The sequence below is a fragment of the Chlamydomonas reinhardtii genome, chromosome 9 (genome assembly GCF_000002595.2).
Source record: "Chlamydomonas reinhardtii strain CC-503 cw92 mt+ chromosome 9, whole genome shotgun sequence".
Classification (NCBI taxonomy): domain Eukaryota; kingdom Viridiplantae; phylum Chlorophyta; class Chlorophyceae; order Chlamydomonadales; family Chlamydomonadaceae; genus Chlamydomonas; species Chlamydomonas reinhardtii.
This window is the reverse complement of record NC_057012.1, coordinates 5,912,455-5,927,820: the sequence shown is the minus strand read 5'-3', so window position 1 is coordinate 5,927,820 and position 15,366 is coordinate 5,912,455. Positions and strand designations below refer to the sequence as shown.

At 68.8% G+C, this 15,366-nt stretch overlaps 1 protein-coding gene across 1 annotated transcript; it reads right to left on the bottom strand.

The window, feature by feature from the left end:
* Positions 1 to 51: 51 nt before the first annotated feature.
* On the bottom strand, positions 52 to 15,023 carry CHLRE_09g402589v5 (uncharacterized protein). Its single transcript, XM_043066078.1, has 19 exons — positions 14,635 to 15,023; positions 14,337 to 14,404; positions 14,029 to 14,164; positions 13,832 to 13,884; positions 13,177 to 13,656; positions 12,434 to 12,927; positions 12,022 to 12,121; positions 11,365 to 11,803; positions 10,376 to 11,028; positions 9,222 to 10,152; positions 5,487 to 9,047; positions 4,885 to 5,039; positions 4,065 to 4,752; positions 3,344 to 3,831; positions 2,987 to 3,131; positions 1,591 to 2,857; positions 1,017 to 1,311; positions 476 to 758; positions 52 to 181 (listed from the first exon to the last, which is right to left on the bottom strand). Exons 1-19 carry the CDS (start codon positions 14,816 to 14,818, stop codon positions 117 to 119), a joined length of 10,485 nt encoding a protein of 3,494 aa, XP_042921428.1. The 5' UTR covers positions 14,819 to 15,023; the 3' UTR covers positions 52 to 116.
* Between the last annotated feature and the right edge of the window lie 343 nt (positions 15,024 to 15,366).

Genomic DNA, 15,366 nt, shown 5'->3' with positions numbered 1-15,366 from the left:
TTCAAGAGAATAGCGGTCAAACGAGGCAAGGGGCAAATACTTGGTGGTGGGCGACCGATTGCACCGGTGTCACCGATGCTCGCCTGTGCCAATGCCTTTGCTTACTGTATCTAGGCTTATAGGCTTGTTGTAGCAGTATCGGCACATATCGGCTGGCTGGCGCAGGCTGGCTGAACTGCGCCTAAAGGTTGGTTGGGGCGACGGGGCAGAGGCGGGGCTGGCCAGCCCGCCCGGGTGCAGGGCCAGGGGTGCAGGGGCTTGCGGCAGCAGGCGCAGGTGCAGGGGCCAATCTGCCCATGACAGCCCACATACTGCCGGGCAAGGCTACATTTGTCGCAATAGCAGTATAGGCTAGTGTAAAACACCGTGCGCACCACGGTATGGGTCCCCTTCAAAGTAGTTCGCGTCACTGTTCGCGTCTCAGCACTCGCGTCACGATACGCGGCCATACGCCCCCTGACGCATCCTGACGCGCTCGGACGCGCTGAGACGCGCCGAGACGCGAGTTTCCCGTCGTTACAGTGGAAGGAAGGCGACTTGCCGGGCGCGCACGGCAGCAGCGCCTGCGTCGCGCCCGGCGCGTCCAGGAAGCCAGGCGCCAGCTTGGCAACGGACTTGAGCGGCGGGTAGTAGGCGGCCCGGCATTTGAGGTGCGCGGGCAGGATCGCAATGACTTGGACGCCGTCGTAGAGGTTGCCGTACAAAGCATCCAGGGCCGGGATTGAGAGCGAGTGTATGCCCATGTCGAGCACCACCAGCTGCGTGCGGGGAGGGAGGAAGGGAAGCATTAAAACAGCAAAGGGGTTTGTTCTAGGAGATAAGGAGCGATTGGGGGCCAATTTGCTACATACGGTACTCCGGACAGGCATAATGGTACCGGGTACCGCACAGCTGAGGAAGCACAGCTGCGATCACCGAAGCACGTGCGAAGCCAGGCATGGGCCAGCCAGCTTCATCCAGCACCCCACGCTCGACATGCGATGCACCTGCCAGGATGGCCGCTCCTCCTGCCTTACCGGGTGGTAGCCGGCGCCGCCGCCGCCGTCCGCCAGAGTGGCTCCGTGGCCCGAGCCCCCGTCGAGCGGGGTCCCCGAGCCCACGCTCGCGGCACCGTGTGCTGGCGACGCCCCCGTCTCGCGCTGCGACGGCGAGTGCTGCGGGTCGTGGTGGTGGAGGTGGTGGTGCTGGTGTTGGCTGGGGCCGTGGGGGTGGTGGCGGCTGCTCCGCGGCCGCGCCTCTGGGGAGCGCGTGCCCGAGTCCGGCCGGTGGGTGGCGGCCCGGTGTGAGCTGCCGCCGTGCTTGAACGCCAGGCTGCGGCGGGCGGGAGCACGTGCACGGGCAGGCAGGGGTGCCGGTATGTGCGGGTCAGCGGGAGTTGACGGCAACGCGGCGGCAGGCCACAGCTAGCGGCTGCACGGCAGCGCGACATGAGCTAGCCCTGCAAACACCACCCGTGGGGCGCGAGCCCTGGCCGTCCTGGCCACAACGGTTGCGTGGGCGTGAAAATCGCTGCCGCAACCCCCGGCCAGACGCAGTCCTGCCTAGTCCTGCCAACCCCCCGGCCATACGCGCCCACGCTCCCAGCCTCACCTCTTGATCAGCGCGCTCTTGCTCTTGGTCCGCGCAATGAGCCGCTGCATGTGGCAGGACGCGGCGGAGCCGGTCGAGCGCTCCGGGCTGTCGCGGCTGCCACGCACCGCATGCAGCCCGCCCAGACCCACCATCCGCGCCAACGACAGCACCGGCGACGGCGGCACCGCGCCCTGGCCCTGCAGGCTCTGGCTGCCGCCGTGGCTGCGACTGGCGTGCACTGCGCGCATCGCGTCCTCAGGCACCGCGGTCAGGACGCCGGTAGGCGGCGGCGGCGGGCCGCCGCTGCTTGTCAGTGAGGTGCCTGTGCGAAGGTCCAGAGAGAGCCGCACCGACTTGCGCGCCAGGCCGAAGCGGCGCCAGCCGCCCATCATCACAGCCGGCGACTCCAGCCCTTCGATCCCCGCCACCGGCTGCAGCGGGCGGGAGCCCGTGGCCCCGCCCCAGCCGCCGCCACCACCGCCACCACCGCCTGCGCCGCCCGCGCCGCCGGCTGCTGCCCGCAGCTGTGGATGGTACGCGTGGCTACTGGTGCTGGCGTCGCCCGTGAGCGTGCCGACCACACTGGCGGTGGCCGTGCTGCTGATGCCGCCAGTGGCCGTGTTGGTGCCGGTGGCGGCGGCCGTGCTGCCGACGAGCAGGCTCCGCAGCTGCATGGCCCCGTGGCCGTCGGGGCCCGCCCCCGCACCTGACACGGCACGCTCCTGCCGAGCCGACGCCGCGCGCCGCCCGCCGCCACGCGCTGGCCCGTATAGAGCGACGCCGTCGGACATGGGGTGCTGTCGCGACGCGCGCAGGCGCGGCGTCTCGTCATCCTGTACCTCTATCTCTGGCGTTCTCCTCCCGCCGGTAGGCCTAGTGCTTGCCCTGCCTCCCACATTGTCCGCCCCGTCTTCCTCCTCGTCCTCGTCTCTGTCCGCAAGCTCCTGGAGCACAGGCGGGCGCTTGGTCAGCTGCGACCGACCGGAGGACAGCAGCGCCGTGCCTGCTGACAACAGCACGACGCTGCCGATGCTGCCGGCACGGCCGCCGCCGCCCGTGCCGCCCACGCCCTCATCCGTCACCAGCAGAGCCGCCGAGTGCTGCGCGTCAGAAGGCCAGCGCGCATACGTGCTGCTGCAGCGCGCGGCCACGGAGCCCGAAAAGTAGGCGGAGGCTCGCCGCGAGTTGGCGTTGCTGCCGGCGTGGGGCTGCGTACTCGCAATGGCGAGGCCGCTGCTGTTGACATGGGTGTCGGCGCTGCTGCGCTTGCCGAAAATGCCGGAGTCTGTGAGGCAGGCGGCGGGTGAGGCCGATGGTGACAATCAAGCTGACCAGGCAAGGGACACGGGTGATCGCAGCACAATCCTACTTAACAGTGATGCTCCTGCGAGCGAGCGAGCATTCCTTCCCGCACCTTGCTTTTGAGGCGGCCCTCGGCCGTCAGCGGACCCGGCGCCATGCGCACTGCTGCGCGCGGTCGCCCGCTCGGCGCCCTGCGCCGTAAAGGTGTTGGCTCGCATCATCCGCGGCGTCTCTTCTTCCTCCTCCTCCTCCTCATCCTGCATGCGGCACCGCACCCGGGAGGGGTCAGCACACGCGGCGATGCAACCGCACACGTGCCGCTCTGCCGGAGTTGGCCGGCGCCCACGTGAAACCAAAACACCGTACATACGCAATGTATTCTCTCGGGCTGGCTTCGATGCATGCAGCCGCCATCGTCGCTCACCGCTGCAACCAAATCTGCAATTGCCGCCTGCCACCCCTTCCTCACCTCTGCAAGGTCGCGCGCGTGCTTCGCCGCCCGGTTAGCCCCGGCAGCGGCGGCCTCCCGCCCCAGCATCTCTCTCAGCCCCAACACCTTTGGGTTCGCCACCGCCATCGCACCAGCGCCGCCGCCGCCCACAGCTGCCGGTGGCAGAACGCCGCCGCCGCCGCCGCCGCCTGTGCTCGATGACCGTGGCGCGTTCGAGCCCATGGAGGCGGTTGAGGCCGGCGCCGCATTCCCGTAAAACTGCATGAACTGCTGTTGCTGCTGTTGCTGTTGTTGCTGCTGTTGCTGCTGCTGCTGCTGTGGCATGAAGGGCTGCTGTTGCTGCTGTTGCTGCTGTTGCATGAAGAGCTGCTGGTGGTGCAGCATGAGCATCTGCGGGTTGACGCCGCCAAGGAACTGCTGCGGCAGGCTGCTGGTGCCGGTGCTGGCGAGCGGCGCGCCCAAGGCTTGCAACATTACATCCGCCGACAGCTGACCTGGCGAGTCGGCTGCGAGGGCCACGTGAACACGCACGTGGCGTCACATAGGCAACGGCCAGTGGGCAACGGCGATTCGGAATCAACGACCAAGGCACAGCGTGGACCCAACAGCACACACCCGGCCCCCAAGCCCCGCTACCGGTAGCGCCACGCGGTAGCGCCCATCAAGCACAGCAGCCGCCACGCCATCCATCCGCCCTCGTTCCGCACGCCCCTACAAGCGCAAGACCGCCCATGCCTACCTCGCAAACCTGCTGGCATGGAGGGCGCCTGCGAGGCGCCTCCGCCGCCTCCCCCGCCTCCACCTGCCGCCGCCCCTGCCGCCGCCGCCCCGTACACGGCGGGCGCCGGTGCGCCGGGGGCGATCGTGTAACCAGCGGCTGGGTTCAGCATCCAGGGCGCGGGTAGCAGCACGGGCTCCTCGCCGCTCATGCTCTGCTGGTAGGCAGCCGTGGGCGGCATACCGCCGGCGCCGGAGGGCAGCAGGCTGCAGGGCGGCGCGGGCGGGCCCTCCTCGCTCAGCAGCAGCAGGGCGCTGCCGGCGGCCATGCTGCTCTGTGTGGTGCGGGGGGTGGCGATGGAGCCGCCGCCGCGGAGGCTGCTGCGTCCCGCACCAATCTCGTGCGCCGCCTGCTGCTGGCATTGCGGCGGCATCATCGTCCCGAGCCCCGGCCCCGCACCCGCCGTGGGGGATGGCGCCAGCATGGCCAGCTGTCCCAGCATGCGGGAGGAGTTACCAGGGGAGGGCGAAAGGCGGCGGAAGGAGCCGCCGCCGCCGCCACCAGAGCCCGAGGGGCGTGCGAGCTGTGCCGGCTGCTGCTGCGCGGCCGGCGAGCCCGGCTGGCCCCGCACCCCAGAGGCGGGCTGCTGTGCCGGGAGCTGTGGGCGGCTGGTCATCCAGACGCCAGCAGCCATCTGGATTCCGCCATCCTGCAAGTATGGGGCCAGAGAAACCACACGTCCCGCAAACCCAAAGTGTGTACAGAATGAACAGCGGTGGGCAAGTTGCATCCGCATGCACCAGTCAAGCGTGGTACTCGCCCCCAGCCACGAGCCCCTGACCTGTTGTTGGTGTTGCTGTTGCTGCTGATGCTGTGTCAAAGGTGGCTCCTCGGAGCGCAGCTTGCGTGGCTTCCAAATGCTGCCGAGCACCTTGGCGGACTGCGTGCGAAGACTGCCCTGCGCTCCCTTGGCGGCAAGCGGCACAGACGACACTCCTGCGTGCGGGGCGGCGGTCATGCATGGTGCATGGTGGTCAGTCCTGCCAGGCGGCGGCCAGCCTTGACAACGCGCTTGCGTACTACCCAAGTCATTGGCCCCAACCGCGAGTTCCGACAGCAAGACGGAACTAGCCCCGCAGACGCAGATGCATCCGCCCCCCGTGCTCCGCTACGTACGTTCGCTTGTTTTGGTTTAGTTTGGGTTGGTAACTACAATTTGCCCCTGCGCATACAAGGCCACGCGCGCGCACACACGTACACACATACACATACACACGCACACACACACACACACACACACACACACACACACACACACACACACACACACACACACACACACACACACACACACACACACACACACACACACACACACACACACACACACACACACACAGACACACACAGACACACACAGACACACACACACAGCCGGCTCACCCAGTGCCTCGTCCTCCTCCACGCTGCTGTTCCGGCCGGCACCGCCGCGGCTGCTGTCTAGCCCCACGCCGCTGCTGCCCTCCGGCCCGGTCAGCTGGGCGAGGCTTGCACGCGCGGTGGAGGTGCTGGCCAGGCGGTGCCGCTCCGAGTGCTGCCGCCGGACCAACGCCTCGCGGCCGCTGGCGGCCCCGCCGCCTCCGCCGCCGCCTCCACCTCCACCTCCACCTCCGCCTCCACCTCCGCCGTACAGCACTGCCGCAAGGTCCACGACGCCATCGGCAGGCGCGGCTGCGGCTGTTGCTGCGACCGCTGGAGCTCCAACCACAAAGGCATTCACCATGCCGCGCCCCCACACCGCCCTCACCGTCGGCTGCGGCTGCGACCGAGTCAGTGCACCATAGCCCGCGCCCTCCGCGCCCTCCGCGCCTGCCAGCGGCAGTTGGCCCGTTGACAGCTCCAGAGACGCGACCTGGACGCCCTCGCCGCCGGCCTGCTCGACGCGCGACCACAGCGCCCCGGGGCCCGCGAAGGCAAAGGAGAAGTCCGTTCGCCCCAATGCGGCACTGTCGCTCCCAAGCACGCCCGGCTGAGCCTCGTCAGCGCCGGAGCCGCCGCCGCCGCCGCCGTGCCCGGCGTGCGTGCGCGAGGAGGCTGCGCTCCAGGAGGAGGAGGAGCGGACAGCGCGTGGGCTCACGCTGTCACGGCCGCTTGTAGGTGAGGCGCCGCCCGTCCTCGCGGGGGGGCTCCCCGCTCGAGGCGACGACGCCTCCAGCCCAGCGTGCATGTCCGCGCCCCGCTTGCGTGCCAGCACGGAAATGACCTGGGCGATGTGCTGCTGCTGCTGCTGCTGCTGCTGCTCATCTTCCTTCTCCGCCGGCGTCGGCAGAGGTGGTTGCAGCGGCTGATGCTGCTGCGGGTGCTGCTGGTCTTGCGCTGCGGTGTGCGCATCCACCACCGCAATGTCGCCCCTGCTGGAGCCGGTGGCAGAGCCCGCCGCAGCCCCGCCCCGCGGCGCCGCCGGCTGCCAGGCCTCCCCCGACTGCAGCATCACCTCCAGCCCCTGCTGCATGGGCTGCGCCTCCTCCGCGCCCGCCATGGCGTGGACCGAGCCGTCTGTGGTAGCGCCTGCACTGCTGCCGCCGCCGCCACCGTCGCCGCCGCCGCCGCCGCCACCGCCGCTGCCGCCGCCGCCACCGCCGCCGCCGCCGCCACCAGTGTAGGCCATGGTGCCGCCGGGCTGCATGACTGCGCGCAGGCCCACGCCGCCACCTGCTGGAAGGTCACCCGGCATGAAGCCGGCGGCAATTGCCAGCGCCTGCTGCTCAAGCCGCGCGCTGGCGACGCCGCCGCCGGTGCCGCCGCCCAAGCCGCCCATGGCCATGCTGCTGGTGCTGGGGACGCCATTGATCAGCGAGATGCCACCTACGCCCACGCCCGCGCCCGCGCCCGCGCCCGAGGTCAGCGCCGAGGCATCTCCTAGAACAAAGCTGTCGTTCTGCTCCGGAGACTGCAGCCGCCGGCCGCCGGCCGCCGGCATGCCGGCGGCGCTGCCACCGCTGCCGCTTCCGCTGGCGGCGGGCCGTGACGTCAAGCGCCGCTCGCGGCTGTCCAGCCCGCCGTCCGCTGCGGGCGGCAGGATCCAGGAGCCGAACTGGCCAACGCTGCAGGCGTGCACATGCGCGGCGGCGGCAATGATCGCGGCGTGGCCCGACAGCGCCGAGTCCTCCGCGTGCTGTGAACCCAGCGGCGAACTCGTGAGGCTGCCTGACACATGGCGCGGCAGCTGCGCCCAGGCGCTAGCGCCGCCGCCGCCTGCTGCACCCGCCGCCGCGGCCCCGTTGCCACCGCCGCCGTCGGCATGGGCGCCGCCGCCACCCAACTGGTGACCCAGGTGGCGTATCAGCTGCCCGGCCAGGTGTAGCTCGCCGCCGGAGCTCAGGCCGCTCATGCCGCTGCCGCTGCGGGCGCCAGCCAGCAGCGAGCCGCCGCCAGCCAGGATGCCGCCCGCAATGGCTCCGCCGGGGTTGCTGCTGCCGGTGCCACCGCTGGCGTTCCTCAGGCCCCAGGCCGGCACCTCCAATAGCATGTTGTACAGGTCCATCTCCTCCCGCTCGCCCGCCGCCAGGCCGCCGCCCATGCCACCCATCCCGCCACCTGCGCGGCTGCTGCTGCGAGCCGTGCCACCGCGGCCGCTGGTGCTGGTTCCGGTTCCGGTCCCCGTTCCGGTGCCGTACATGTACGACGACGACGACATGCTGCCGGTCACCATCAGTGCATGGGAGGTCCGCACATTCGCGCCGCTGTCGTCGATGCCCTGCTGCACGTGCTGGGCGGCAGAGGCGCCGCCACCGCCGCCGCCAGCGTCTGCCGCGGCCGCGGCCACCCCCGTGAAGGCGGTGGACGAGCCGGTGGCCTGGTAATCCGCAATGAGCGCGGCATAGGAGGTGGCGTTGCCGCTAGCGGCGAGAACGGCGGCGGCAGCGGCGTTGCCACTGCCGGACCCGAGCCCGTGACCGTCCAGCGGGCCGCTGGAAGGGGCGCCGCGCGGCTGCTGCACCCCCAGGATGGGGACCACGGCTGGTGGGGGCAGCTGCGTGCTGGTGCCGGCCGCGGCGCCCGAGAGCGAGGAAGCCGCGGAGCTTATCAAGGCGACGGAGGCGGCAGTGCTTGAGGCGTGCGCCCGTGGCTGGCTGGCAGCGTGTGAGGGCGGGCGCTGAGCCCGGCCGCCGCCGCTCGCCTGCGTTGAAGATAGGGAGGCGGAGCCGTCGCTGCGCGCCTGCGATGTGTGCTGGTGCTGGGCCTGCGGCTGCGGCTGCGGCTGCAACTGCGGCTGCTGACTGACTTCGCCAAGAGCTATGATGCCGTAAGCCGCAGCCATGGCGGACGCCACCGCCGCTGGGTCCCCCCGAGGCATGATGGGCCTTCCCTGCAACTGAGCCCGCAGCTCCTGCGTCTCCGCCTCCCCCTCCTCCTCCCCCTCCTCGCCGCCGCTGTCCTCGCGTGCTTCCGCAACCGGGCCTGGCCCCGCGCGCAGCATGCCACCGTGAACCGCGCCCCGATCTGCTGTACTTCCTTCCAGCTCATCAGCCTCTTTCGGCACCGTGCCGGACGGTCGTGGCAGCGGCTGGTGCTCCTCAGCACTCCGTGCCTGTCCAAGCCCATGCTCCAGCACCTGCTGGGCATGTCGTTGCGCCTGCGTCTGAAACGCATGCATAGGCGGCGGCGGCAGCTGCAGTGACTCGAGTAGCGACTGTGTCGCGGCCTGTTCCGCGCCCTGGCGCTGCAGCGAGGACTGCCGGGAGCCGGCAGCTGGGCCGGCGGGGTACAGGGGCGGAAGCGACGGCCGCGGCGGCCCCCTTGGACTGGCGGGGGGCTGGATCGCACCCGACGGCTGCATGCCGCTGCCGCCGCCGCCGCCGACCGGGCTCACGACGCCCAGCGTGCAGCCGCCTCCGCCTCCGCCTCCGCCTCCGCCTCCGCCTCCGCCTCCGCCTCCGCCTCCGCTTCCGCCTCCGCCTCCACCTCCACCTCCGCCTGCCAGAATCAGGTGCGGCGGCCTCTCTGCAAGGGGCACAGCAGGGGCATTGAGTCCGATCCCAACCTCAGTCGCTCCAATGGCCTCGCCATACTCTCGTCCCATACCCTGGCCACACCACACACACACACACACATACACATACACACACACACATACACACACATACACGCGTCAGCGCCCATGGCAATAAGGCTCACCGTTCACGGCCACCTGCGCCCCCAAGGCGCCACCGCGCGAGCCCTGCTGGCTCGCGTTCATGGTCAGGATGTGGCCGCCGAAGCTGCCGCGCGACGTCAGCAGCATGTTCATGTTGGCGAGCTGCGCGTTCCACTCAATGGCGTGCATGTCGCTGCTGTTCGCCAATGCCGCCGTGGAGCCGCGCGCCGCCGCCAGCGCCACCGGGCGGTGCAGGGGGACCACGAGCGGCGTCATCAGCAGGTGCCCGTGCGTGCCGCTGGCGAGGGCGCCAGCCGCCGCCGCGTTCGGGCTGCTTGCGCCCCACGGCGTGGTAAGCGGCTGTGCGTGTGAGGTGGAGGCGTAGGCCGAGCCCGCCGCGCCAACAGCAGCTGCTGCGGCTGCTGCTGCTGCAGCCGTGGCCGCTGGGGCGATCGGCCTTGCTGGTACTGGGCCGCCTGGTTGGGACACGGAATGATGATGCGACGGCGCCCGGTCAAGGCGGTGGCCGCTAGGCTCCGGCGAGTGCAGGTGCGGCGGCTGCGGCTGCGGCTGCATGTTCGAAGCAGAGGAGGAGGGCGCTGCAAACTGCCACGGCGGCGGGTGCTGCATCAGCGACAGGCGCTGCGAGTAGGAGGGCCCCGCCAGCGGGTCCGTGGTGGCAACCATGGAGTCCGCCAGCCGCTGCAGCCGCGTGCTGGCCGTGTGCGCGCCGCCGTGTGTGGGCGGCGCTGGCAGCACCGACACGGTCACGGGGCCAGCCAGCGGCGGCCCGCTGCCGGCCGTCTGCTGCTGCCCAGCCGCCATGCCGTACGGCTGCGGCAGCCCACACATCAGCCCGAGCTGCCCGTGCTGGGCTGGCCCGCCGTAAGGCACCGGCGACGGCGGCTGCTGCGTCAGCTGCGTGCCCGGCGGCAGCTGCAGCGGCATGCTCATGCCGTTCGGCAGCAGCACCTGCGACACGGTAGCATGGGATCCAACAATTTGAATCAAAAGCATGCAAGCCCGCACGTTCTCAAGCTCCACGCAGCGCAGCCCCATGTGACGATTTCATTCTTCCTACCGCTTGATCCCGGGGCGTGGCCGCCAGACCACCCGACACGCACGCCAGGAGTTGCAAACAACCGCACACGCACATGCACATACTGCCGCCCGCGGCCCGACACCACCCGCACACCTGCGGCAGCGACACGGATGACATGGGCACGATGGTGGTGCCCGCGCCCAGCGGCGGCTCGTAGCTCTGGCTCAGCGGCGATGTCGCCTCTGTGCTCAGCACACCCGTCACGCCGGTGCCGGACGACGCCGCCGGCAGCAGCGCGGACGGCGGCGGCGCGTACGGCAGCACCCGCCGCATGGCGGCGCCACTGGGCACACCGCCCGTGTGTTGCTGCTGCTGCGCCGCCGCCGCCGCCGCCTCCAGTAGCAGCGGCGAGACGAGGCTGCCCACGCTGCCGCAGTCCGGCAGCGGGGCGCCCGCCATGGCGGCGCCGGCCATGCCCGACAGGGGCGCCCCCTGCCCGGGCTGCCCCTGCGACAACCCCGACTGCGGCGGCTGCCCCGCGGTGGACGCAGAGCCGTTCGCGGGGCCGGGCCCACCCGGCCCAGCAGGGTGCTTCTGCAGCAGCCAGGACTGCTGCTGCGAGTGCTGCGACATCGACTGCCGGCTGTGCGGCGCCGCGGAGTGCTCCGGCAGCGGCGGCAGCGCCAGCCCCAGCGCGTGCGCCGTGTTGAAGTCGCGCGTGATGCCGGTTTGCAGCGTGCTGTAGGGCGAGGGCCGGTCCACCTCCCGTGGCTGGCCAAGCACCGTGATGTCGTGCCGGACAACGTCTGCGAGTGAAGGCCAGGGAACGGTGTTAACGGAATGATTGCGACATAGCACGATGGGGTCGGCCAACAAGCGACCTCCTTCCACCACGAAGGCGCAGTCCTATGAGCGACCTCCATCCACCTGCTCAACGAGGATTCGGGGACTGGGGAAGGTCACGTCCATCCACCATTTATACCCGCGCGTTGGTGGCATCAGGCATCAGGTAGTGTGGCCAAGGGCAGCAGGCAGCGAGGCAGGAAGCACGTTCGGACAACCTGACGCCTGTGGGATAGGTCAGCAGGTCCCGCAGCGGTACCGTATTCTTCCAGGGCAGCAGGGGCTAGGTAGGGGCGCACCTGCAATGGCCTGCACCTCGCTGTCCACCACGTCCAGCTCCTCGAACTTGTTGTGGATGCCCTTGAAGGTCATGGGCTCCAGCAGCATCTGCCCGCCGCAGCCCAGCTCCGCAATGCCCGTCGCCAGCCGCAGCACCGCGCCCGTGTACTGCATGCGGCCCGTGACCGGGTGCTCGCGCACCGCCGACGGCACGCCCGTGGCAATGCCCATGCGTACCGCGAGGCCCTTGAACAGCACCAGCAGCGGCGCGTCCTTGCCGGCCGCGTCCTTGCCCGGCACGGCCGCCGGCACCAGCGGCCGCGGGCGACAGAGCGGGTGCTCCAGCAGCAGCGGCGGCCAGTCCAGCTTCAGCAACGCCGACTGCAACAGCAGCGCCCAGCGCACCGCGTCCACCGGCTCGTGGAACGCGACCAAAAACGCGTCGCCCTCCGTCGTCACCTGCAATGCCGCGCCACCCGCCGCATGGTTTGGCAGCACAGGGCGTTTGTCATCAGCAGTCACTTGATGAAGCGCAATCCCGCATGCCCGCCGCATTGACTGATTGCGCGCCCTATCATCCCCGCCTGCCATGTCCCGAGGGTAGATACGGTAGGTCACAGCACCGCAATGAAAGTAATCCGGCCGCAGCACCCGGCGTGCGTCCGCGCTTCACGCACCTCGTATCCGCAGCACGCCGCGAGCGTCAGCCGCATCAGCCGGTCGTGCAGGGCCAGCGCGTGGTTCATCACGTCCGGCTGCCACTCCCACAGCTCCGTGCTGCGTACGTGCAAGGCAGGGGGAGTGGGGTTAGCCGCCGTCCATGAAAGAAAGAGTGAATGAGTCAAGTCACGAGGTGGACAGCAGCCCGCCGAAGCCGTTCGTTCAGGAAGCCCAGGACTGACAACCAGCCCGTGCCGTGTGACGCACGCAAGCCCTGCGCGCGGCGGCGCCCCACACACGTTGACACCCAGCTGGCGCCCTCCAGCTCTGTTGACCCCACTATCTATTGAGAACGCCAAGCGCATGTACCACCCTCCGCTGGCCGCCGCACTGTCCCTACCTGACCCAGCAACCGCAAGCAAAACGCACCTGCCCTCAACGTCGGTCGCAACCAGGGTCACCGCCGCACCGCCGCCTGCGCCCGGTGCGTGGGTGATGACTTTGCCGGACAGGCCATCCTTCAGACGGCTGCTGGTCAGCCGCTCCGCCGTCGTGCTCCTCGCGGAGCCCGACTGCTCCCCCTGCGCCCCCGCACCGTTCCTCCTCCGGTGCGGCATGGGCCCGGCGTGCCCGCCCCCGCTGCTGCTGCCGCCGGAGCTGTGCACGCTGCCGTTGCAGGACGCAGACGAGCGCGAGGAGCCGCTGCGCATGAGCCGCGCCCAGAACGACGTCTCGCGCGGCGCCGACGCCGCGCGCCCGTCGTAGGACTGCCGCTGGCGGCGCGAGCCGCCACGCTGGCGTGCGTAGCGGCGCCGCATGATAAGCGCCACGCACACCAACGTCGCTAGCACGGCCAGGAGCAAGGAGCCCACCGCCACGCCTGCCACCACCCCGCCGAAGACGGCCGGGTCAATGCCGCCACCCTGACACGCAGCAGCACGAACGGCAAAGTCAAGGTTTGTTGGAAGATGGAGTCATGCTGCCTGCTCCCCGCGCTAACAGCACCTGATTAGGCCTGCGCATGCCGCGTACGGCGCCCTTGCGTGCTACACGCCCCCCGTTTAGTTTGGGCTGGAATTTACACCCCACCCCCACCCGCACCCCCCGTTCCCGCTTACTGCTACACCACACATCGCCGGCATAGGCCCTGAGCGCCACGCAAGCCCGCACACCTGGCTGCTCGCGGGCACGTCCATGTCCTCGCCCACGGCCAAGCATGTCGCCTCAACGCTGCTGCTCCCGCCGCTGCCGGCGGTGGTCCCCCAGCCCAGCACGGGCGCGTGCTCCGCGGCCGGCACGCCGCCGGGCAGCTGCCGGCAGCTGCATGCCTGGAACTCAAAGTACCCCGGGGAGGCCAGCAGCACTGAGGCCCCGGCCGGCAGGGCGTCACCTGCCAACTGCAGCGGTGCTGCTGCGGCGCTGGCCTGGCTGCTGCTGGTACGGTACGCGTACGCCGGGCAGCTAGCTCCGGCGCCGACAGGCAGCAGGCCCGGGTAGGCAATGCCGGCGGTAGTGGTGGCGTTACCCGCCGGCACCATGGGGCCCCAGGCGTAGCCAGCTGGCAGGCTGCACGGCACGGGCGCCGCAGCCACCGGCCCAGATTGCGTTGACTGTATCAGGCGGCACGAGATCCGCGTGTCCCGGATATCCACCTGACATGGGAAGAACCGAAGGGCGGGGCGGCTAACCGTATTAGCTCATCGAGTACCGTAAGTCTGGTCACGGTCACTCAAACGATGATGGATCCTAGTCCGACCCACATGGCCCATCATTGTGTACGGCGCACATGCGCGAACACGTAAACAACCTTCGGGTATGCATGCTCACCAGCGATATGTTGGGCTGTTGCAGCAGCTCCACTGGGAGGTACCCAGCAAGACCTAAGCAGGGAATAATTGGGATGCAGCAGTTGTGATGTAACCATGTGCCGTATCCTGATGGGTAAGCGCCTTTGGCAAGCAGTAAGCAGAGATGTCTTGCAGCATGCGCTATTACGATGGCAACTGCAGGAACTACGCACCCACCTGGGTTGTTTTCCAGGATTAGCGCAGTCAGCCCCAGTCCCACAAGCGCCGATCCCGGCAGCGTCCCGGTCAAATTGTAGCCTTGCAGTTGCAGAGCACACACATCCCTCTGTCTAGAGCAGGGGAATGTGGCTACCTGCGGGGGAAATGGGCGGGTGTGCGAGGGCCCGCGCACAGCCGTCACAACCTTAGCCTGCCGCCACCGCCTGGTCACCTCACCCAACCCCATCCAACCCCTTTCTGACACCCCATCTCTGACGGGCCCTGGCGCGATTATGCTGTCTAGTGCTTTGCGCGCATCACGCTACCTGGGTGGAGTTGTGTGCAGGGTTGTAATTCACGGCGCAGGTCAAGGCCGCGCTGCAGCACACCACGCCTGCGCGCGAAACACCCCCACCACGTCACCCAGTCCACACCAACAGTACGAAGAGTGGCAGCCATGCTGTTTGCCCTTCATCGCGGAGCACACTTAGCAGACACTTGGCCATGCAGAAGCTTCGCCTTTGCAAGCAGGAACGTGTAGCTCGGCCGCAGTGCAGTTGTGAATGCGCAGATGCACAAACGTGGGCCCTCAACTCAGGTAATAAGTGCATCATGACAACTCACCTGACCACTGGCAAACATCGCTCGTTGTTGCCCATGGCTGCGGCTGCGACTGCCATGCACCCGTTTCAAGCCAGAGGCGCAGAAGACTGGCTCGGGCAGCATTTCCGTCCAGGCCTGCTCCTTGCACTGCTTTAGCGTAAAGATACCAGGCAGCCGCCAATAACAGCAATCGCAGCCTTGACATAGCATCGCTATGCGGCAATTTGTTGCGCACAGGCAAGCCCCGCGCTCGGGTGCACGAGGTATACAAACCACACAGTATATAAGCTACATATCACCAAGCGTGCCCTGGACGGCGTGGTGTAACCTGTTGTTTGTCGTCGACTTTCCATTTTCATAATTTGAGGGGTTTCTGTTCACATACTAAATAAAGTATTCGTCTCAATTATCTAAATAACAGGTAACCCGAGCGCTATGCAGGGATGTAATTATTGTATAATGGGCCGACACAGCTGAGAGTTCACCCCGCACGCCGAATCCCGCTGCGAAAGCCCCGCCCCCCCCTCCCCCCCCCCCCCCCCCACACACGCCCTTTGGCAAATCCCGCTGCCCGAGGTGCCCCCCCCCCTCATCTGCAAATCCCGCTCTCTTGAGGTGATCCCGCCCCAGCTATCCCGCAACCCCGTCCACATGGCCCGTAAAGCGTGACGCTGCATAGCGACCCAGCAGGGCCCTGGTGCCCAGATTGCATTGGTACAAGAATGTGCAATGCGCAGTGTCGCAGCGGCACCC

Coding starts and splice junctions, on each gene's coding strand:
- CHLRE_09g402589v5 (XM_043066078.1), bottom strand. CDS start 14,818: ATGTCAAGGCTGCGATTGCTGTTATTGGCGGCTGCCTGGTATCTTTAC. Junction 13,885..14,028: donor AATCCTGGAAAACAACCCAG/GTGGGTGCGTAG, acceptor TTCCCTGCTTAG/GTCTTGCTGGGTACCTCCCA. Junction 5,040..5,486: donor GGAGGAGGACGAGGCACTGG/GTGAGCCGGCTG, acceptor CCCCGCACGCAG/GAGTGTCGTCTGTGCCGCTT.